At 33.0% G+C, this 25,859-nt stretch overlaps 1 protein-coding gene and 1 non-coding gene across 2 annotated transcripts; both read right to left on the bottom strand.

The window, feature by feature from the left end:
- Window positions 1-1,334: 1,334 nt before the first annotated feature.
- TRNAC-GCA (transfer RNA cysteine (anticodon GCA)) lies at window positions 1,335-1,406 on the bottom strand. The gene has a single exon. It is a non-coding gene; the product is annotated as a tRNA-Cys (tRNA).
- Window positions 1,407-10,795: 9,389 nt separating this feature from the next.
- LOC131041858 (glycine dehydrogenase (decarboxylating), mitochondrial) lies at window positions 10,796-18,806 on the bottom strand. The gene is made up of 15 exons (XM_057975084.2): window positions 17,351-18,806; window positions 16,165-16,410; window positions 15,876-15,953; window positions 15,695-15,795; window positions 15,399-15,594; window positions 15,175-15,300; window positions 14,887-15,072; window positions 14,412-14,525; window positions 14,002-14,154; window positions 13,014-13,205; window positions 12,857-12,934; window positions 12,413-12,538; window positions 12,199-12,297; window positions 11,617-11,734; window positions 10,796-11,484 (listed from the first exon to the last, which is right to left on the bottom strand). The coding sequence occupies exons 1-15, from the start codon at window positions 18,560-18,562 to the stop codon at window positions 11,384-11,386; spliced, it is 3,126 nt and encodes a 1,041-aa protein (XP_057831067.2). The 5' UTR covers window positions 18,563-18,806; the 3' UTR covers window positions 10,796-11,383.
- Window positions 18,807-25,859: the final 7,053 nt, after the last annotated feature.

Raw genomic sequence — 25,859 nt, 5'->3', positions numbered from 1 at the left:
TGTTGGAGCATACTGTAATGCATTTGAAATCTCATTAATGAAGAATGTCTGTAAATTTAGTTTACACCTAGGTGATCTATGTTAATGGCATTTGACAATAGGGTTTGTCATATTTGAGTAGAAATTTAAATCTACAATCTATCTTCATTGATAAACATGACCTATAATAGTAGGGTATAATATTATTGTGTAAATGTGAAAGAAGAAATTTAGAGTTGTTACAAAGATTTTGATAAAAAAAATTAAATAAAAAATTCATTTGCCCTAAATATTTTCCTAAGATATTACAACAGTATCACAACACTATTAAAATCTGTATACTTAAGGCTTATTTGCCAAAGATATCCTTTTAAGTGTAGTACAATGATATAAAGCATATCACTTAAAATATATATTAGCAAAGGATTTAAAGAATATTAGAATTAATATCCCTTATGCATATCACATAGCATTTAAAGAACATGAATATTAATATCAATTTAGGATATTACAATTTATCCATCATAGATCTTAAAATAAAGTGCATTTCATCCTCACATTTAATTGTCACATTTTTTTGAGTTCAATTATTAGTTTCAACTCTTATATCTAGATTAATTATTTGCTAATTGATTATATTTATTCAATTAACTTAAATCATTTATAAAAAATAGTTATATTTATATATATATTAAAAGCAACAAAACAAGGGTGTTGTCCCTTTTACAACTACAACCAAAATAATTATATTTGTTTAAACTTATATACTATTATATATAATAAAATAAAGGATTTTAAAAATATTAGCATTAATATCTAGTTTCAATGCTAAGAGATTTCCACAATTCATAATATAGAACAAAAGTTGTTGTTGGATTTAATTGTATATATTATTTTTTGCATCAACGTTTTGGATCACACTCCGTGATCATAATATCTATTTTTTTGTTCCTTTGGGTCTCATTATCCTTATGATGGATCAGAGTGTGATCCCAATTAAATCCAGAAACAACTTTTACTCAATATCTATTTTGGATATTACAATTTATCAATCATACATCTCATCGATGCAAAAACATCCACTAATAAATACATAAAATGTAAAAAAATCAACTTATTATTATTTTATCTTCACTTCCACCTCTCAACTCCACTCAATTTGAATTTAATTAATGAATCAATTTTATCTATCTCCATTATAAAATAATTATTTGCTAATTGAAAAAATAAAATTATATTTATTCAAACATATATACTATTATATATAATAAAACAACTATAAATTAAATTAATATTTATATGTTGATATATTTCAATAACTAAGATCTAACAGTCTCAAAAAATAGGCAAAAGAGAGGGCCCAGCCGGATTCGAACCAGCGACCGCCCGATCTGCAGTCGGATGCTCTACCACTGAGCTATAGGCCCGTACGCGTCATTAATGAAAATAAGTTTAATATTATAACTTGTAATAACTCGAGAAAGAAGGATCGCTTTCCTCATTGGGGTTTGAGATTGATTAATTCAGAAAGCTGAACCCTTCCTTGGACTTCATTATATTTCCTTTACTTGACGGAAATTTATAATCAATATAATAAATGTTTGTTTTCTCTTATAAAATTTTAGAAAGTCTTACTCGTAGTAATTTTTTAATATAAAATTTGAGAGGTGTTAATTGTAGGTATGTATAATAGAGATTGTTTTTGGATTTGTCGTATATGTTTTTGATTCACATTTTGGAGTGCATTCAAAAATATATTTATCAAATTTCGTAGTGTAATTTCTATTATTCAACATGGATTGTGGAAAATTTATGTCAACTAATGTTAGGTATGGTTTTTTTGGAATCTATGTAGATGGTTATTAGTGTTTATTATGTTAGGTTTTTTACATCAATGTTTTGGCTCATAGACTATGTTCAATGGTGAAATGAAGAAATAAATGTAATTATCCATAATTATCTAAAATGTTCGTGTAAAAAAACAATACAATTAGTAGTCATTTTAGAAGTGATTTTTTTTTTTTATTATTTAAGCAATGATAATAACTTGTCATGGAAAATTTGGTTTTCATACGGATAATCTAAGGTAACCCAATTTAACATGCACACAAGTAAGCATAAATTAATCTAGATTAACTAGGAACAATTGAGATTGGTAATTTAGATAATGATATTTGTTGTTTTTGAAAAATAAATGAGATGGATAGGAGTACTTAGCTCTATATTTGAAGAATGAATACCATTGATTGAAGATTCTAGAATGTTCTTTATCTCTATCCTAAAAGTCCTAACTCTTTATCCTTGGGCTTTATGTTGATTATGCTCTTTGTCTAAAGTCAAGTCTAACTATGAGAGTTAAATTTGTAATTAGAGGCTCATCCTCTACCTTTGGATTTGACCTTGTTCAATGCATAACTCTATAGTTGAAGGTTCACATGATGAACATTTATTTATAATGTTTCTTTTATTGATTTGATAACTAATGGTATTTCAAAGTACCTTAGAAGAGTTGTCAGTATCACAAGGAGACAAGTTCTCTTAGGTCAACCCTAAGAAATGTGTACAAAAATTGGAAGACAACAAAAAACTTCTTAAGATGAAGTATATAATTGTGTTTGCTTCTTTTGGTCCACCAAATATAAATGTTTCACTCATCATTGCTCCTTTAATGCTCTAGAATGAGAGACGTGTGTATTTTGGATGTGTAAAATTAATGTTACTAAATGCCTACAACCATAGAAATGACCATAGGTAGGTGACAATCAAATCTAGGTATATAGAAGTATGTGCATATAAGGACAATTTAGGGACTAATGTGTGTCAAGATTTGTGTGTATAGGGTGAGATAAGAGGATAGGGGAATAAGTTCAACTTCACAAATGATTGTGTCGTTTATCAATACATGTATACATATTAAGACAACTCCTTAAAATGGGTAGAAAAATATATGGCATATGGCATGGATTTGTGAATTTTATCATTATATTTTTTTCCAAACTTTGAGGTGCATGTTTGAATCCTAAATTGATTGTGTGTCTCAAAGTATGTGGCACTTATAAACATGCATGTGATGAAGATATTTAATATCAAAGGATATCAAGGGGTTCTATATAAAGTAATGGACCCTACAAGATGTGATGTTTAATTTGGTCCTTCTATATGAATTCTCTATTAGAGCCTAAAAAATAGAAAAAAATATGTCATGAGTAGCATCCATCTCACAAGTGAAATTTGAATATAAATTAAGAGCTTTCTAGCTCTATAAGAAACATGAAAATATAAAATGAGTAAAGTTAAAAAAAAATCATGTTTGTAAATTGATAATTTAATGTGTTTGGAATGGTAACCTTTGGATGAAAAGGTGCATGAGACAAATAATATGTCGTGTGGTATTTGTCCATTTGATCATAGCGACAAGTTTCTATAGTACTTCTCACTACCTAAAATCTCAATTTACAATTGTTAGTAACAATATATTAATGTCATATCTATAGGATGTAAGGAATTGAAGGAGGGGGAAATAAATACATGAAAGTATAAATGTAATCTAGAGATAAGCATATAAGCATATAATTAGGTAGAATATTAGCGATGATAGATACACCATGTAATAAGCATGTAAACATAGATAATGATAAGGCTTGGGAAGCATATATGGGTTAGAGATAACATCAATAAAAGGTAGATTACCCTTAGCATTGGAAAATAAAAGTGATAATATGGTCCTCAATGGCCAAAAGAATTTGACTGGGTATGTAGGGAACTACAACAATATATCCCACTAATGTGGTGTCCAAGAGCATAGGCACACAATGGTGTAGGTAAAGAATTGGGTTGCTAGTTGATGTAGTTATGAAATGATAATGTGTAAGGGAAGGTGTCATGTCTTGATGTACAAGGATGATGATACTTCTCTAATTAGTTAATTGTATTTGTCAAAGATACATTATGAAATGAGGTATAAAATCAAGCAAAAAAAATTTAGGTGATACTTTATAATTGAAAGACAAGAAGGTTGGGCCAATTGGCAAGAGCAGGTAAAACTATTTTACACATCAAGTTTTACAAATATTAGGAGGTTAATCCTTGGATATCTCACATGATAGTAAAGAGAAGTGTTCTCTAATTTGATGCAAAAAAAAAAAAAAAAACCTTTAAGAAACAAGTAGAATCCTATTTATTTCGTCACTAAATTTTCTCTATGGATTTTATAGATAAAAGACCAATTAGGAATAGGTATTGTACACCTTGAATAAAATTGCATATTTTAATTTTGTAAAATAAATATTTATTTGTGGTGCATCATTAAGTGATGTGTTTAGACACATTAAATATTTATTTGGGTCCACTTGTAAAGTTGTATGCAACTTTTGGTTGTATATTTTATGTGTGGATTTCATAAGGGAAAAATATTAAATGTTGAGAGACTTGGTACTAAAAAGTAAATATAGGGTCAATGTTTTTGTTGACTAATGATTTTAAGGCACATGTCTTACTACTTGGTTATATTTGTGTGAGCTTGATTATATAAAAGAAAGCACATGTTTAGTGGTTGAGGTTGATTGTTGGAGATTCAGCTTGGTTGCCATTGTATTGAGTCTTCTTCTAAGGATATCAAGGATTTTTTTAGTGGTTAATATTTGTCAATTGGCAAATACTTGAAATCACAAAATCAAAATATTGAATTATGAAAGCTTTAAGGTAACCAAAATCACCACATTTAAAAAGAAAAGTAATCATGGTCAAAATGTCTTTGATTTGCCTAAAAAATTTAAGCTATAGTAAAAATCTAAAATAATTCACCATTAATAATACATAATTGTAGGCTAGGTTAGGGTCATATACATGAAATAAACATTTAAATGTAACTCACATTTTTGTATGGACAATTACATCCTTATACTTTAAGTTATATTTCATGTATATAGTGTCAAGATGTTTGAAAATGGTTTAAGATCTCTAGGAGTTATAATACACATTCTAGGTTTTGAAGGATCCTATAATTTCTCAAACTTAAACAAATTCTAGTAATCAATAGAGTCGTATCATCTTGCAGTTGTCTAAGTGTAGTCATAACTATTCAAAATAATCATCAAGCATCTCATTAGAAATAAGAAGACCTATTCTTATGCAAGAAACTTAACAAGGAATCCAAGAAAAATACTAAGTTAAGTTCAAGAAATTGGCAATCCTATAAGTATTTTTAGGATATTTTTAAGCTTGAGGACCAAGGTTGCCTTCTTTAAAGAAAATCACTAGAGAAATAAGTCATGATTGTTGTTACTACACCCAAAGATTACCTAGTCAAGAAGAAGTTGAGTGTTTAATTCAAGGGGCGTTCAAGAGGCTTTGCCCCCTTGAATCCTGCAAGGGGTGTTGCCCATTGACCCCATGGGGGAAAAATACCCCTTGACCCTGACAAGAAGCGCTGCCCCTTAAAATCATTGATCCTTGCCACCACTCAAGCCCCTAATTTTTTATAATAATTTAATTTTATAAAAAAAGGATTTGTCAAGATTAAAATATTTTTAAAAAATGAAATGTTTGGTAAGATTCTCTACTAATTTCTCCTGATGTAAAATAAATTGTAGTAAAAAAAAAATTAGAAGAAAGATTCACTAATAGAAATTAGTATTTTTTCCCAAAATAATTAAAAATTGTGTGAAGCATGGCATATGATGTGTAGATTCATGCTTGGACACTTGTAAGATGCATTGGAGTAGCTTGATATTTTAGAAGTATTCATGGAGATTTTCTAGAGGTAAATCATGTGTTATCTTGCAATATGCATTTGATCTTTAGATATGGTTATTTTGTAAACTTGCATGCATATTTTTTTTCTTATGGGGATGCGTAGGAAATGGATTGATCCTCTTGTGTGATTTTTCTAGCATTAGGTGTCAAATCCATGGTTGTGGTTGTGGGGTTTCAAAGATCCCTATTTTGGTATAACACTTATTTGAGTAAATTTGATGCAAAGTTGAAGTCATGATCATGCTAGAAGTGTTTGAGACATTTCAAGGTTTAAGACACATTTGCAAGTTGATATTTTGTAGATCTAGGTGTTTGGGTTTGTAGATTTGTTTTTGTTTTTTTGTAGATCTAAGGTTTGAATTTGAGTTTGGAAAAAAAACAGGTGTTCACCATGAGGTTTTTATGGGGGAAGTTTCATACATGACCACTTGGAGCAAAACAAATCTCACCATTTGATCTAAGAGGCCCAAAAACAAATATTGATATGTCACTTGAAAAATACCAAAAAAATTGCCCCACAACCCTATCATATGATTATTTGACTATAAAATCAATCTGTAGAGGTAAAATTAAAATAAGAAAAAATCAGCTTGCTAAAAAAATATTTTTAAAAAAGGGTAGGGGGTTCCATAGACCCTCTTACCCACTGCAATAAACCTATGACAATAGGTACTATCACTTACAACTACATGACTCATTGCCCCCCAACCATAAGGATAAAATTACCGGTGGGGCTTAGATCTCAATCGCTAGGCCTCAACTATGGGATCCCTTCATTAGTCCCCATCATGCGCTCAAAATGTTTAATTTTAAAATTCAAACAAATTTAAACATTCCTTAGAGTCCACCACCTTCCGCCTATTTGTGTTGTTTCCCATTGTACAGTCATCACCTTCTACTAACCTAAGCACTACTCATTCTACATTGTCGCTTTGCCAACCACTCGAGTGCCATTATTGGCATCATGTAGATGTTAGCATGAATTCAACTATATGACATGCACCTTTGCCCCCTTATATCCTAATATAGTTATTTTTCAAATGGGCATAACTTTCACCCACGATGGTATATTTTTTACCATAAATAGCCATTGTAGATAGTTCTTTGACCACTATACAATGGTATATTTAATTTCCATGATTAGAGCACCCAGATAAGTCAAGAGGAAAAAACTTGAAGGAGTCTTGTTTTGGTGAGATTTGAGTATAGGTATGGTGATGTTTATAATTATATTGGCATGGATGGTTATGTGCATTTGAGCATTAGAATGACATAATCATTTATGCAATTGAATGGTGGCAAAGTTATTCAATTTTAGGAATATTTTTGTATTTTCTAGATATTTGTTTTGTTCGTTGAATATGATACTTGGTTATGGATTTATTTGGAAAATTAGATCCAAAGTCGATAGATGATGTTTAATTCTTGAGGTCTACAAGTTATCTTCTTGGTTATCATGGTTTGCAAGTTAATAATATGACGACGAGTTTACATATTTTATTGGTTTTCAATCTTTGAGTTATGCAGTTTATGGATTACCTACCCATTGGTTGCAAGGGATGACTAAGATGTTGATTGTTTATATCCACAAGATTGATCTAGTGTTGATGCATACTTTGGTATTTGTCCTTATCTATGGTCATTTGTGCATTGGTATGTGTGCATTGATATAAGAGAATGAATGATGGTGTAATGTCCCTTGGAAAATAAATATAAAATCTGAAAACCCTTTTGAAACTTCTTTATTAAAATTTGTAAACAATAGAAACAGTATAAACTTTCGATAGAAATGAATTCTAAAAACACCCTGAATCTTTAGCAAACTTTCATGGAATTGATATATGATTATAATAACATATTTACATCATGAAAATACATCAATTTCACTGTCGTAAATTGCTGCTAACAACAAATTACATCTACTGCAACTTCTCACAAAATAAGGAGCAAAATGAAACCCGAACACACACTGAACTTTATCCAACTTGTAAGAAAACCATCCACAAAGCTTCCATAAACATCTACAAAAAATAGAGCACCCCCCAAACTGCCACTTCAAACACTCACTTGCAAGCCAAAACTCAAAAAGTGTCAAATCCTTAAGCACAATGATAATCCCTAAATGAGATTATTCTATGGTAATCCTTGACTCTTGTCTTAGACCACCTAGTAATCCTCTGACTCTCGTCCTTAGATCACCTAGAAACCTTCAAACATCTTGTTCTATAGTCTCCTTCTCCACTGGTTTATCAGCCACTAAAGAAACAAACATAAGCTTTGATAAAATCTACAACATGAATAATGAAAAATGAAGCCAGTATCTTGTATAAATTAAAGCACTTTCAAAATCCACGTTTTGGCACAAGAATCCCACTCCAAGAAAAGGAAACTTTCTTTCTATTCTCCAAACTTTTACAAATTCCAAAGAAACTTACAATTCCCAAAACCTCTACAACTTCTAAGAAATTTTCCATTTTTCAAAACTCCCAAAAAACCATTAGTTTCCAAAAAGATAAAGTCAAGTGAAGTTTCTCAAATGCTCATGCCAAAATGAGGGAAATATTTAAGTTTAAATATATTTGGTAATTGAATAATATTCAAATCTTAACCAAATTACCAAATTTATTATTACTTCCCAAACCGTCAATTGATCTTGATTTGCTATTTTGGGATTGCTCACTTACTCTTTTTAGCAAGTTTCTATTTTAGAAATTTTGAAAAGGAGAAATGACAAATGGTTAGAATGCCTAGATAGTTAATTATGGGGACTTATAGCATGTGGCTTATCATTGTGACATAGATATATTGATTACACATTTCACTGGGAGTTTTTTATAGTGATGTTTTGGTGGTGTGAGATTGATTCCTAATGTTTTGGCGATGGTTGTACATCTTCTTGGATTGAAGATCTTGGTTCCACTTCTCTAGAATTTCTTCGATTTTAGCTGATTATATGTGGGCCATAGATGATCTTCATTTAGAAGATGGTTCTCATGATCTCTAGAGATCATGGCATCATGGTTTAGTGGGAGCTTTGGTAATGATGTGGATTCATCATTTGATGATGGACAATTATTTTCATGTGGTTGGAGATGTTTCCATCTTGGTTAGCCATGTACTCTTAGAGTCTTTAATTGAGGTGTCACTTTATGACTTCTTCACTTTCATAGGTGATCCTTGTTGATAGGATAGTTTTGGTATTATTTCTTGGTTTACTCTTGATTATTAATTAGATTGTTGACATGATACAAGTGCTCTTGAGAGCATGATATTTTCATTGGAACATTCATCTTGTTTCAAAGAGATATTTTTAAATATCATGATACCATGATATCTTCCTAAATCTTAATTTTAGAGCTTTCACAGTGGTCTTGTTGGTTCTCTTTATATCACTTCCCCAAAAGAAACTCTCTTATGCTCAAGCAAAATAATACATGTAAGACAACATTTCCTTCACTTGAAGGCTTTATCATTATCATACACTTGACTTAACCCTAACTTTACATCAATTTGAATTTGCTCTTATACGAAACCAATTACCTAGATTTTGACTATAAAATCATTCAAATACTGAAATGTAATCCACTTGAATGTTCTACATGAAAACATAGAATGAAAATATTATCAAATGCCATGGACAAAATGCAAGTAAACCCAATACACATTTTCACCATTGTCTATGCAGCACCTAAACTTACCATTTGACCATGTTTTTTAAATAATTAAAAATTAAAATATAACAGAATTTTTTAAACTAATTATTAAAATGGTCAATGGTAAATTCTGATGCTGGATAGACGTTGCCCACATTTTCCCCCTGAAAACTGCCAATTTGGGAACAAAAACCCAGCTTGATACGTATCAAACATTAGTCTTGTCTTACGTATCATCAATCAATCAGTACATGAAAATGAGTTATAATGTATCATTGTCCCTATCCCTCCCATCAAACTGTACATTTGTTATGTTCCCCCACTAGTCCAGCAACTAATTCTCAGCTTCCTCCACGTTTTATTCAATGCTGGGACTTTACTTCCATGCACTGCAGTAGTCCAGCTGTTCTTAAAATATGAAAAAAATGTTGCTGTTTTGTTTCATGTGTTCCTTTCTGGTGGTAGAGACCAAACTGTCACTTTCGATCAAAACAGCCACATGTTTATGATATTACCTCGATGCTTCCAAAACCTAACATCTTTTATTTCAAGATCACCTATTTTACAAACCCGCACTAACAATTACATTTTTCTTCACCGTCGTTTTTTAAATCGCCTTCTGACAAAACCAGTGATTTTGTCTTTTGCAAAATAAGTATCTACACTTAGTCGTCCAATTTTTTAACCAAATAAAAAATTGTATGTTTATTAAATGTAGCAAACCTTTCTTATGTTGAATTTTGAAGATCAAGGATAAACAAGAACATCTTTCACAAATAAAAGTAACAAGAAATATTTCTACAAACAAAGATTATAGAATGAAGATTACAATGTATAAAGACATGAGAAGCTAAATTAAGTTCAATTAAAGATGACTAAGTGAACTTAAGCCTAAGAAAAGCATATCTGACTATCACATGCCAAGATTATTTTCCATGTTCTATAACCAAAACATTCTCCCAGGCTAAAGCTTGTCTTTAACTTTTGATGATCAGATGTTCTGCAGATATCTAGAGCTGTAATGGAGATGCAAAAATTTAAAATTTTAAAACAGTGGCCATTGTTATTAGCACTGATACTTGTACTTGTGAGCATTCTTATTGCAGTATAACCATGGAGACTATCTTTGTAGGATAAGAGATCTTTTATTGCATTATAATGATAGCCGTATCCCCTTTGTTCATAGAGGTATGCCAAACCGGCCTGATTCTTTGTTTCATTAAATAAATGATATTCCTGCAATATAAATCAAATAGAAAAATAGATGTTTTCAAAGAGAGAAGGGGAGCGGTGGTATTTTGTCCAATGCATGCGTGCGTGTCACCAAGACAGTGAGTAGAGCATATAATTATCACTTCAACACAAAGGAAGAATACATTGTAACATTTGCATTGAATACAAGAATAATGTGTATAGCATTCGTCTAGCTTGTCATATATTCGGTATCTTAAAATCAACTTGTTTGTTGGATTTACATGGTGAGTCTCTTTACATCAATCAGAACCCATAGAAATGGACCAGCCATTGTGGCTCCCCAGTAGGCTCTAATCCAAAGTCTATCCATTTTTTAGACAATCAAAAAGACTCTAATTTTGATTGAAGTTGCTTGCTCTGAACGATAACTGGAGAGATGGGAGGCAGGAGGTCCCCAGTGAACCTCTCTGTTTCTACTGATCAGACCCACCCCTTTTAATCTTTCCATTTAAAAAAAGTATCGCTGAGCTATTCAGACCTCTGGCACAGTTGAACAAAATTATTGAATTATGTTGTATTGAATACACAATATCAGAAATGCAAGAGTACAGATTATATATAGACAATTCAGACACAGACACTCTAGAAGCCTAAGACTAAGATGAACCTAGCCTTCATATCCACTTACAGCTGGATAGAATGCAAGTCTCATTTTACTTAAAACACTAGACATCCAATGTAAAAAACTCATCATTACTTCCACCTTCAGACTGAGGATTCAATACAAGCAGTACAATCACATTTTACAGTTGTGCAGCAACTGATTGGTGTTCCTCAATTGCCTCGACTGCTGGAAGAAGTGTGCAAATGAGATTGCGGTCACCATACACATTGTCCACGCGCCCTAAACAACAGAAACCAAAACAAGTTAGATATAATTGTCTGCAGTTGCAATGTCCTATATCTGACCAGTCAACTGTCAATCTGCCATACAAGAGCTGTCCATTAAAATAAAAAGGTAATCCAGGTTTCCAACCTGTTGAAGGCCAGAACTTGGATTCACGAACCCATGAGGCAGGGAATGCAGCAAGCTCCCTTGAATAGGGTTTCTTCCATTCATCTGCCATCACTGCTGATGCAGGATGAGGTGCTCCCTGATCCACCACAAAATAATCAGAACAATTTTCCAGAAACACCTTTTTTAAGTTTTTGCTTTTTCATCATATTATGTGTCCTTGCTAAGCACTTGAACTTTGATAATTTGATTGTACATTTTTCCTCTGCATGTTTTTATACCCCTCTTAAAGAGTTTCATACTAAAAAATTTTGAGGTTTGTATATGACAGTGAATTGGATATCTTCTAGTATCTACAATTCACAAAAGATTTCTAAAATCATAATTCTGTTCTAAACGTCCTTAAACGTTTAAACCCAATGTGATATTTAAGGTGTAAAAGCAAAGAATATGATTTATTTTTTCATTAACGAATGCCAATGAATTTCACGCAATGTAAAATATAAGCTTAAAATAGAATATGTTCCTTCCTGCATCAATCAAGCCACAAGTTACTTTACTTCGACAATAAACTTAGAATTTTGGTGTTTCGTCTGGCCTTACTTTTAGAACATTGTTGTTTAGGTCCATTTTCCCATTCTCAATTTCCATAATCTCCTTTCTGATTGAAATGAGCGCGTTACAAAACCTATCCAGCTCTGCCTGTAATTCAAGAAAACAAATTTTGAAAAAATGGTTCAGCTCATTGCAACCACACCTCAGCCATCACCTTCTGTGTGCATTGATATAAACAAAAGATGCAAAAGATAATGCATACCTTGCTTTCACTTTCTGTTGGTTCAATCATCAATGTCCCTGGCACTGGCCATGACATGGTAGGTGCATGGAATCCATAGTCCATAAGTCGTTTGGCAACATCTTCTGGTTCTATTCCAGCAGATAACTGTCCAGTGACATCTCCAATCAAAATATAAGAAAGAAAATGAACGTAGAGGAGTGATATTATATTATTTAAGTCATGTCTCCTTTCTGTGTAATCTCTCAATACACTTGCAGCCGTTTGTCAAATTTTAACATCATTCATGTAGGATTCCCGTTCCTCTTGTTTCCTTTTTTTTCCCTTCACTAATTCAGAGAAGAATTCTCTAAATTCAGAAAGAAACGGGAAGAAATGCATGCTTTATGCCAAAGCATCTTACATTTAAAGCCATGGCAATCACAGAAATAATTCAAACATAAGATGACTGTAACAGATATGCACCTTGAAATGCCTCAAATCAATAATGAACTCATGGGCACAGGTTCCATTTTCTCCTCTGAAGAGTACAGGATAGTGATCCTGCAGAAACAACTAAACTTAGTTGAATGGAAACATTAATGAAAAAATGATTAGGAGAGAAAAGTGTAGAATAAGATACCTCTAGGCACTTAGCCATATAGTTTGCATTCAGAATGGCAATCTTTGATGCCTCAGTAAGCCCCTGTGAACCCATCATTGCAATATACGAATATGATATTGGCAGAATCATGGCTGAGCCCCATGGTGCAGCTGATATTGTACCAAGTGGTTGTGGATTTCCTTCGGGAGCAGGAATTCCACATGTTGGTACCTGTCATTGCAAATTGCTTAGCGCCTATTCTTTGTCTACTAACTAGAATTTAATATGCTTTAAACTGTTGCAAATTTGATGAGAAAACTCGAAATTGTTCATGTCATCATTGATGCAATGTCACTCAATTGTTAGGTTGGGCCCGCAATACAACCCTTCTCATTAGAGAGGACAGAATAATATGTACCATTATAAATAAGTGGAATCAAGTCTCAAATCAATACAACATGTAGCCTTCTGTGGTTAAGTGGAATCAAGTCTCAAATCAATACAACATGTAGCCTCCTGTGGTTGAAAATGTCTAGTTTTCTTAAACAGGACTAATCAAGGTAGATGTTTCTTAATAAATATTAGCACGTAAAAGAAAACGGCATCTGAAATGTAGATAAATATACTAATCAGATCCCCGATTTCTATTTCAAGGACACACAACATAAAATGCATTACGCTTTGAAAGACACATGTCATAGAAAAATCCTGGAGCAAAGCGTAGACAGATCCTTAAAGTTTCACTTCTGGTTACTACAGAAAAGCTATAAACAAAGTTAATGCCTTTGAGTTTTTCTATGTTAATTGGCAATGCCCAATACAAAATGCATAAAACAGTAAAATGCTCGGATCATTCCTTAGAATACTTCTAGTTAGGAGGGTTGCTTTACCTGACTTTTGCATTTGACAAATGGATTTTTGAACCAATGGCTATTAAGTTCACTTAGTGTTGATAATCAAATTAGTGATTATGCCAAACACCAAAACAGGAGGGGAAAAGAGATGAAGGGGACGTAAGTCGGCTTACCACAGGGTGTGATGGTAAAAATGGTGCCAAATGCTTCTTTACTCCTATAGGCCCCATACCAGGACCCCCACCTCCATGTGGAATGCAGAATGTCTTGTGAAGATTGAGATGACATACATCAGCTCCAATTCGACCCGGGCTTGTCAATCCCACCTGTTTCACATGGGAAATGCAAAAGGCTAGCTTCATTAGATGGCTCAGTAGCAAACTCAGAAACAAAAATTACGTCTGTATTTACTATGCAAGGAATAAAAATACAGTTTGTATAATTTAACAGCTAACTCAAAAGCTTAAAAATTATTCTATTCATGTTAAACTAAAATGCTCTTCTATCCCACTAAAAATCCTAGTTTCCCTCCCTTCCAAACACATGGGGACACAGAAAAGATAGAGAAATATAAAATATTCACCTGCGCATTCATGTTTGCACCATCCATGTAAACTTGACCCCCATTGTCATGAATGATTTGGCATATCTTATCAATACCCTCCTCATACACACCATGGGTTGAAGGATAAGTAACCTGCACAAATTCAAATTACCTTCTTCAAAACACTTATACCAATGCTATACTAGTTCAATATTTGTACTGTTCCTCGTCAGCAGTATAAAACACATTACAAAGATAACATCCTTTTCCATTCACATTTGAGTGTGGTGAGAATGCAATGGATAAGCTACAAGGATGCATAAAGTGTTAGTGCTGGTAACCAAGGAAATTCCACACATTTTATGTCTTTTGGATCAATCCATTTCTTAAAAAGCTAGGTAAAGGATAAAGGGCCAGGCACATTAGCTGATCCACTTTATGCCTTCACAAAAGAGATAAGTTTTATGTTGTATGCATGACAGTTTATCAATAAAAGGGTAGTGTAAGCACTCACCATAAGTGCTGCAAGGTTGTCCTTATTTTCCTCTGCAGCCTTCCTCAGTTCCTCTATATTGACATTTCCTTTAGCATCAGTTCCAACGGCAACAATTTTCATGCCACACATTGCAGCGCTTGCAGGATTTGTTCCATGAGCAGAGACAGGAATGATACAGACATTCCGATGCCCGTCTCCCCTTGCCTGTGACAGTTTCCAAACAATTGAACAACAAATAAAGCTCAAAACTAATTAATGCTACACTTGCATTTGGTTTCATGTGGTTCAGTATGTTTGAGCACATACTTGATGATAAGCACGGATGACCATCAATCCAGCATACTCCCCTGCTGCACCAGCATTGGGTTGTAGAGAGAAAGAATCAAACCCGGTAATTTCACAAAGAAGTTTTCCCAAGACATTGAACATTTCCTGCATTGAAATATGCAATCTTAGCCATTTCGATATAAGAATTTGGGTTAAGAACCTGCATAGTTTTCTAGGTTTCTCATAAGAAACATCTGTCTAACCTGATAACCAGCAGCTTGATTTAGAGGTGCAAAAGGATGAATGTCAGAAAAGTTGGGCCAAGTGATGGGCATCATCTCCGCGGTTGCATTCAATTTCATTGTACAGGATCCCAATGGTATCATACTGTGGCACAAGGAGAGATCTTTTGCTTGTAACCTATGAATATACCGTAGCAGCTCATGCTCTGTGTGATACCTGAAAGTATCAGTCCAATCAACATGTTTATCAGAAAGATTAAAAAACCTGTTTAATAAAGAAACAATACCAAATGGATTTTTTTAACCATAGACCTTACATGTTAAAAATTGGATGTGTCAAATAAGGACTATCTCTGAGAAGGTGGTCCGGAATGGCAGTTTGAACCTCTGGAGCGAGGGACTCTGCTGTAAAGTTTACCTGGGTGATACAAAAAAATTATCAGAAAGAGAATAAATGATAACTATTAAGGCAGTACGAGGGATGCCAAGGGTACTTACAGATTTATTCCCTGCAAAAACTTTAAGAAGCATATCCAAGTCCTCTAAGGTTGTTGTCTCGTCAAAGGAAACAGTAATCTGCAACATTTAGGATGCTGCATTAGAGTTTAACATTGGGGCACTCTGATCTATTAAAATAACATATCCTCAAAATTTAAGTATATCTTATATCAAAATACAGTTCAACGAAACCCCTATGTTTTTTAAATGGTTGGAAATGGCATTCTTGTTTGAGATATAAATAACCTTATGAACATATTGCAGTAGGCCCTGTCTACATGATACTTACCGTGTTTGAATCTACGACGCGCAGATTGATCTCATTCTTAAGAGCCGCCTCTGAAATGGCCAAGGCATCTGAACATTTGATCTTTACAGTATCAAAGAAGGGAACATTCTCAACATTAACAGTATCTAGTTTCTTCAATCCAGTGACAAATGCTGCCGCCAAACCATGTACACGTTCTGCAATTTTTTTCAATCCTTCTGGACCATGATAGATTGCATACATAGCAGACATATTGGCAAGCAATGCCTGGAGTCATACACGATAATTAAAATCAGTTCAAGTAACCTGAAAATCTTTGCAAAAGAACTATTCAAAATTGTTGTATAAACGCAAATAGCTACTCTTTCACATTTTAATCCTAACATAAATATCTGTCTCTCAGATCTTAATCATTGGAAACTAAAGCAATTTACTTATGCAGTTGTACAGAGCTAGAGCGTACAAAGATCTCAACAATCAAATTCTTCATATGGTCCATTGGATCTCACTACAAGGGGACTAACGTGCAATAAGCATGCTGATATCAGAAGAGATGCAATTACGCAGCCACAAAAACCTGGAAAGCTAAAAAAAATTCATATAATCTAATTCATTTTTTGTTTAAGTTGAGGATCACAACCCAGGATACTAAAGTGCAACAAATGCAGTGATGCCTGACTATGTACAGCTTTATATGGCATAAATGTAAAACAGGGTCTAAACAGAGGTATATGTGAAAAGACTATACACTGCTCCTTATGTTCAGAGTCTGATGCCTATATTGTTTTTTGGTCCTCTGACTAATGGGTGTGTTGGACATCGGTTTGCAGGGGACTCGAGTGCATTAATGAACTAGATTATTTGACCATATGCAAGTTTGCAACATCAACAAAGACACGGGCAGATCCACAGAAAAAGAGCTGCATATGACAATATTCTAATGCATTCTCGCATTATGATTGTCATTTTTGATTTCTTAAGCTCGTGATCCACTATTAACAGTAAGAGTCTTGAATGTACAGAATTCTGTGAGACCAATATCGATTGAGCCAAAACAAAATGGGCTAGTATATCAAAGATCTATTAATGGAATCATATGTTTTAACTTCTAAGCTAACACAGATTACTGCTGGGGACAAAAGTAATGGTTTCATGTTTTGAAGTGGATTGACATTTACAAACAAAAATGACTCAAGATCTCTATTACCTGTGCCGTGCAGATGTTGCTAGTGGCCTTATCTCGCCTGATGTGCTGCTCCCTTGTCTGCATTGCCATCCTTAGCGCAGGCTTTCCATGGGAATCCACACTCACTCCGATAATCCTCCCAGGCATCATTCTTTTGTACTCTTGAGATGTAGCCAAGAAAGCCGCATGAGGCCCTCCATAGCCCATGGGAACACCAAACCTCTGAGCAGACCCAACAACAATATCCACCCCAAATTCCCCAGGAGGCTTCAGCATTGTGAGGGCCAACAAATCAGTAGCCATGACAACCTTCACACCATTAGCATGAGCATTCTTTACAAAATCAGAGTAATCAATAACTTCACCCTCTGTCCCAGGGTACTGCACAAGCACCCCACAAACATCCTTGGAACTATAATCAAAATCCTTCAGATCAGATTTAACGACATTTAAGCCGAACCCACCTGCCCTTGTTTGGCACACATCAAATGTCTGTGGATGGCAATTGCTGGCAATAAGAAAAGTCTTTTTCTTACCTCTGGTTATATTATTACACATCGCCATAGCCTCAGCAGCAGCAGTGCCCTCATCTAAAAGAGAAGCATTCGACATGGGGAGCCCTGTGAGATCTGTAATCATGGTCTGGTAATTTAACAAGGACTCCAATCTACCCTGCGCAATTTCTGCCTGGTAAGGAGTATACTGAGTATACCAGCCAGGATTTTCCGTTATATTACGGAGGATGACAGCAGGGACATGGGTACCATAGTAACCCATACCGATGAAGGACTTAAAGGGCTTGTTCATGGCGGCCAGGGACTTCATGTGGGCAATGAGTTGGGATTCTGTGAGGCCACCATCGAAGTGAGATAGCTTGAGGGCGCCGGTTCGAATAGCCTTAGGGACGGTGGCATCGATCAGCGCATCCAGGCTGGGGAAGCCACAGACAGAGGCCATGGCGGCCTGCTCTGGCGGCGCTGCACTGTTGTGGCGGCGAGCGAAGGTATCGCTGCTCTGCAACGCCTCTACAGAGATCGACCGCGCTCCGGATTGGAAGCCCAGCCATGGCGTACAAGAGATGATTGTTGGAAGGCCCTGTTTATGGGTGTAGGCTGAAGGGAGGAGTTTTTGCAGAGGTGAGTGACGATGTGAATAATGGCGGGTGTGGGATTTGGAATGGTGGAGAATGCGCTTCACCAGAGCCCCACTGACGATATGCCTGGCGCGCTCCATTGAATAGACTCCAGATGCTGGAATAAGCAGCAGCAGAAGCCTGGTAATGGGGTGTTCTCAGGCTGGCTGGCTTGCTGACCAGTTACAGGAGTCGTTTTGGTTGCGCGTATAAAGGGGAAGAAGTTGTTGAGGAATTTACAGGGGTCCACAGGAGAATCAAGAATCTTCTCAGATTCCAGCTTAACTAACGTCACCTCTGCTGAGTATCACGCGGTCATTCTAGAGGCAGCTTTTATGGGGGATTGAATAGTCACCTCTCTTCGTGTGGTTGAATGGTCAGTTTTATATAAATTTATTTTAACTTATTCAGAAAATTGATAGGTGTTTATTTTATTATTTATAAAATTTGGGTTAATTTTTTTAAGTTTGGGGAAGGGTATTAGTAGTCATTATAGTTATAACTAATTTTGTGAATCTTAAGATTCTAAAAGACACATTAGATTTTGACCCTTTTATTGTTGTCTTTGTAAGTTAGGGGAAGGGTACTAGTAGTCATTATCGGTATACCTAATTTCATTCTGAACTAATGCATAAGTTGGAGACTATTACTATGTTTTCTATTCTTATTAGTATAGATTATGCAACATGACAAACTTCAAAGGTGTGATTTCGTTTAGATGATCAAAATTATTATTGTTGAATTGAGTGTGGTTAGTTGATAATAACGGTAATGAAAATTTTAATGTACTTATGCATTTGAGAAGTCATAGAGGCTTAGGCCAAAGAAAATGTTAAAAAGGAAAGGTTTTTGCATAAGATGACAATTCAACTATATGAATCACATTAAATCTACAACGACTTTTTTCCTTGAAATGAATTATGAATGATGTCTTATATAGGGATCTCTAAGTAAAATCAGACCAACTTAGAATTATCATATTTTTGCATCCATTTTAAGTAGTTGGAGTGTTCCCATGCAAATTGAAAATTGTTGGGAAATGATAGATATAATCTTTTGTTATTTTAGTGGAGCACCAATTGCATATTGCCAAAAATGCCACATGGCTCCACAAATTTATTTCCCTCTTTTTTTAACATTTTGTTTTTATTTTTCTTGTGCACAAATTATTACTAATATTATGAATACAAATTTTAACATGTGGCTTAAAAATAAGCAATACTCATGGGGCCACCAACTCTTTGATCTCCAAAATTGTAGCCAAAAAGCGTCCGGCAATGCTATCCCAAACGACCATGTCCCACAAAATAGGCCCAAATTTTTAGGATCACAAGATCATAGGATCTTGATTTCAAAAACGCAAGTTTCATGAAAAATGGTGGTATTTAAGTGGGAAAAATGTTACTTTGAAATAGGGTAAGACTTAATTAAACTGAATAAAGTGATGAAAGATAAAATGCAGACTTAAAATTAAGAGCTCAAATAATAAATTGTTGATGTAATAGAATAAAATAGGACTCATAATATTAAATTAAATAGATGAATGATAAATACTAAAATGAGTGCTAGGAAAGCATAAAATTGGATTCCATAATTAAGGGAGTACAATTTAAGACACTATAATAACCTTTACTCACATTCATAGGGAGTGGAATAAAGTATCAGATAACTTGGCCAAATGGGCTTTTGACGTATGTAGGTTTGGAATGTTGTGGAGAGGAGTAGTGAGATTTCTTTGAATTTATTTCATTTGTGAGAGCAATTAGTTGTGGAGGATAGGAAGGTTTAATTGTTTATTCTTTGTAGGCCTATTGATCTTTCTTGCTTTACAACTCTCAATTATGTTCAATAAATATTCACCCCTTTTATTAAAAACAATACCACGACTTAACCAACACACTATACTAATACCAATCAATATCACTCAACTAAAATACTAATCTATACTATATTATAAATTATATTCAATACAAAAATTTAATAATTTCATTAATATCTATTAATTTTAAACGTTGCACTACCTACCATGATAGCTACTGAAGTACCTAGCTAGCTTCACCAATTAACTTCTACCCCGAGTTCCTAATTCCTTACTCTTACCTACAAAATTTCCCCATTTTCACTCCTAACAAAACCTCCCCCATCGAACCCTGGCCTCACTCGGGTAAAAATCTTTCAAACACGTATTATTACGCACAGGACACGTGACAGCTTTATTTTTAATGTGATACAACCCAGAATCTGTGTGCAGTAGACTAGTGGTCTGTACTTTTAAGCACAAAATTCCTTAGTTTTTAGTGGGCCGCAATTTGCTTTGGACTTTTCCAGTTGCAACTTAATTTTGATGGGTCCCACATGGTGGATACCGATTTGTTCGTCAAAGTATTCTTGATTTTCGGCTGACGGTTGGTAAGCCCACTTTTCTTAGAAGAAGTGATCTCTGACTCAAGTTACCAAATTCTATGGAATCAGATTTTTTTATTCACAGTAGGTGAGATAAGGGACCATCAAAATTCTGACGTGGCGATGTAATATTTTTTTTTGGGTCTAGGTGGCACGCTCCACTCCCCTACCGGCTGCTGTATTTGAATGCTTTTCGTGAAAGGTGTTTTCAACTTCACATGGATTTGAATGTCTTACTATCAAAGACGCTGGTTTGGTTGTGAAGTCACGTCTAGTACATATCTCAATCAAATGACAGCAAAATCTGCCAACCAGAACACAGCTTGTTGGGGGAGAAGATTGGAACCAAGATTTGGAATGCATTGAACTAGAAAGCTGCTTGACAATTTAGGTTGACATATTAAATCATCTAAAAACTTGCACACGATTTTATCGGGAAATCTACTATAAGAAATTTTAAATCATATTTTGATTAAATGGTGAGGGATTTGTTGAAATCTTTATTTCAAATAAAGTAGAATTTAAAAAATAAATAAATTCTGGTTGATGAAGACGGTTTGAATTGGTAGGAAAAGTGTATCAACTTGTCTATGTTTCAATTACTGTTTATTCTTTGTTTATTTTTCATCTCTGCATGCTCTCTAGCTTTCATCTTGATGATGGAATAAGGAGTGTGATCTGAAACGTTGATGCAAAAATTTACACACAATAGAATCCGGAAACAACAAATTGAGTATTCAATTTATTAACTTTAAGGAAATAAAAATTATGATAATTAAGTCTAATTGAAAATAAAAAATATCATAATTAAGTCTAATTTTATTTGTACCTATTGTGCACGAGGACCACTGTAGCATTTGTGCAGAAGTATTGGACATCTTTGAGATGGGTGTAGTGCAAAGTTATTGGAGCATCTTTAAGTAGGTATCTTGTGACACTTTGAACTGACCACTTTCCAAAAAAATCATTCAAATCTGATGTAGTGTGGGTGTGTGAAATTTGGTTAGAAATAGGGTATATAAATTGAATTTAGATAGTAGTAAATTTTAGTCAATGTAGGGGTTGTTTACAAGTGGAAGTGGGTCCTATAGATAAACAATTCATTGCTTGTTTACAAAGGGAAATGGGTTCCATACATAAACAATGTACTATTGTTTATAGTTGGAAGTAGGGTCCATACATAAATAGCTGATATATCGACTTTAAAACATCAATTGTTTATGAGGTTTTTTTTAATTGAAATAATACGAAATAGAAAAATATAAGAAAAGACCGTTTAAAAACTATCAATAATTGCAACAATTATCAAACAACAACAACAACAACAATGAACATAAAATTAAGACAATCACATTAAATCACTTAAATACCTCCTACATCTTGAACTAGACATTCCTTTACAGATTTATAATACAAGCAGCTCACATTTTTCTTTGCAAAATCAAAATTTGTAAGACAAATAAACTAAAAAGCTACTTGGAAATTTGAATTTATTCCTATATATGAAATGGACAGGCTAATTTCCAAAATCAATGGTTGAGCAGTCACTACAACCAATGCAAGACGATTGAAATTACATCGGCCGTCGATTTTCCATACTCCTCGTTGTTGACAAATTTCGTAGAAGCCTCACAGAAAAGTGAAGTGTTGAGTGTACTTGATGGAAATTTGTACGTAATGGAATGTGGCTCTGACAGTTTTCCTGCACCATTCCCCACACTTCATTTCCAATTGAACGTAAGTACGTTTTCAATTTTAATCTCCACTGTTGTTTCTCTTCCCTCCTACATAAAAGGCTACACCGTCGCATTGTCGTGGAATCCATTATCGTATGGATTTCGATGTGACCACTCTGATTTTCCAGCTACAAGAGATTGGGTTCCATTTTTCTGATTTTAATTTCTTTCCTGTCGTGGCAGTGTTTCATTATTTTTCCTGCAAACATGCCCAAAGCAAAACACGCTATTTCTTATGGCTGCAATACTTTTTGGGAGGCCTTTAGTCTCCCACGTCACTTCCGAAAACATCACATCCAGGGTTGGAATTTGATGGTCACCCCTCCCTGTCATATGAATTTTTTATGACGGTTTAGTCATTTCAATGTCTTTTATTTCACATTTTAAGAAAAAAATTAACTGTCAAAAAATATAAAAGTAGAAGATTGAAGCAATGGAAATCAATGCACATCTTTTTGGGAAGAAATGAAAATAATTATCTTAATGAGAAAATGATGATAAATTAGTAATATATGCAAAAATCTTAAATTTACTAAATAAGTTTCTAAATTAATACACTAATATATATTATATATTAACATTAAATGATAATCAATTAATAATTACTAATTTAGTAATAATAAACATTTAAATTTTAAAATTATATATATTATGACAAGTTTCTATAACAGTCTTATTAAATATATTTAAAAAATTAAATTGACTAAGTTTCTAAATTCATATATAAAAAAATAGAATATATTATAAAAATTCATATTAAAATATTTTATCAATTATATTCTATCATTTCAATTATGACAAGTTTCTAATTTTATATGAAAAAATAAAACTATTCTAAAAAATCATATTAAAATATTATAAAATTAGAAACAACTACATCCTTCCATATTCTAAATCCTTCCATTTCAAAATATTCTAAATAAATTTGTATTTTTATAATAAACATTCTAAACTAATATATATATTACATACTATATTTTTTTACGGTTTATTTATAATTTGAAGTGTCATCTATTAGAAAAAAATAGCATGTCAATGCATACATGCCATTTTGCCTGTCAAATTCCAAGCCTAGTCACATCTCCTCCAAGCAATGACTAAGCATATTTCTATTATAGAATATTGGAAGATGAATGGTAGGAAATATTTCTTTTTTTTTAATTTGAATATTTAATTTGTTCAATGGATTGAAGTGTGTTGTCTAAGTGAAAAAAAGTTATGATTAGTGGATATTAGGTAATGTGAATGAAAGGTCTTTTAGTAAATTTTTATAAGTGGTAGTGTGTTATATAGTTTTAACTTTTAATATTCAGTTTTGATTTTTAATATTTTATTTTTTGGAAAGAAAATTCTTTAATTCAATTTAGTTTAATTGAGTTGTTTGTTGCTATAATCCATTTTATATTTATATGATTTATTAAGAAAAGTAAAAATAAATTCTTTATGACATTGGTCAATGTTATTGGTATTTGTTTATTATAGTGGAAGATTATATCATGTTGTAACATTTTGACTCATGAATTGCTTCACAATATGTTGTAAAAGAAATTGGAGATCTAAGATTTGAGTCTTTGTGCAATAATTATCATAAAATCCGATAATTTATTATTATAAAAATGTTAAGTTAAACTTTTTAGATTTTGACAGTCTTATAGAAATCTATGCACCTATCCTTCAAATTTTAAATGTTCTTTGTTATCTGTCTTCTTGAATACAATTATAAATTTTTTGTAGGCTTTGGGAATTCATCTCATTTTTTCTAAATCTTTGGCTTAATCTTTGTCACACATAAAGATTAATTAGATTGATTTCTGTTAAAATATTTTATTGGAGGAGAATTATCACCTCATTAAACAATATAATGTATGAGGATTTTCAAGGTGAATTTTATATGTAACAATTTGTTTTAGTACTTCACAAAAGTTATCATTACTTTCAATTTAGTTCTCTAAATAATGAAACTAGTTATCAAATATCACTAAAGTATTTGCATACACCCTACCTTCACATTTCAAAGATATGCACGTATACAACAAATCCCACATATTGCTCATTGAAAAGAAGAGGAGGCACATTTGATAACAATATCAAATGCAAACTCTTCAAATAGTACACAATAGTTGAAAAAACTCCATATTTATTCCCTCATCTATTTCTTCAATATTTCTACTATGCCTTTATGTTCATTTTTATTATTTAATCAATAACACAAGTATTCAAAATTTAACATGCTGAAATGGTAGAAAAATTTATTTCCTTGGATGCATTCTGTTATTTTATTATTTCATACTTACAATTTCTACAGCTTTTAAATTTCACACTTACTATAAAAACACATTCATTTTATTATCTTTATTCATTTCAGTTCTTCCAGACTTCTAGTTTTAAAAAAATTGGACATTATAATCTACAATATTGTGAGAGTATTATTATAATATTGTGTAAGTATTATCTCTATGGCCTAATTTTAATTCACTTGAAAATCTTTATGTAGTTCATTTCAAAGTAACTATCTTTAAAAACTTAGGTGAACCATTTATTATTGAGTACTAACAAATATTTATTATTCTCACATTTTCTCATAGTGTATGAAGTGTTTGAATCAATGGCCTTCTATAAGATTGCCTCCATTCTAGCAATCTATTGGACGCTTATCATATTATCATGTGAATGATTTGATATTGAATATAAATAATTTATCTCTATATGGTAAATTATGATTTGCAATATACGAGTTTTCCTATTATTGTTGTCATTTGTCTCTTCAATTTACATGTTTTAGTGTTCTGCATTCTCTTTTATTTGTAAAATACTCCCTCTTGCTAAAGGTTTCTCTTTTTCCTCTTAGAATAAAAAAAAGTAAATCTATTTTGAACAATTCTTTAATATCCAATTTACATTTTTTTTTTTTTTAAAAAAAACCTATTCCACCCTGCACTGCTCTTCGATGTACCCATTGCACACCTAGGTGCAATTGCTAGTTTTATCACATTTTAAATGTTTTTTTTTATTAAAAACTTCTGTTGAAATCCTTGCTTAAAACAAAACAAAATTGATTATAAAAGTTAGAAAATGATATATTAACCAATCAATAAAATACCATTTAAAACCATTTATTAAAATATATGTTCAAGGCATTGAATATTCTTGACAAGACCCTCAACCCCCATCATACCCAACACGAATATTCCAGCCTACTAACTCCTTCACCGCCACCACTTCCAAAAGTTTTTGTCCTATTAATATTTTTTTATTTTCA

Source organism: Cryptomeria japonica, chromosome 1, assembly GCF_030272615.1.
Source record: "Cryptomeria japonica chromosome 1, Sugi_1.0, whole genome shotgun sequence".
Taxonomy (NCBI): Eukaryota; Viridiplantae; Streptophyta; class Pinopsida; order Cupressales; family Cupressaceae; genus Cryptomeria; species Cryptomeria japonica.
Note: the sequence above shows the minus strand (reverse complement) of the source record. Positions and strands in the feature narration are given on the sequence as shown.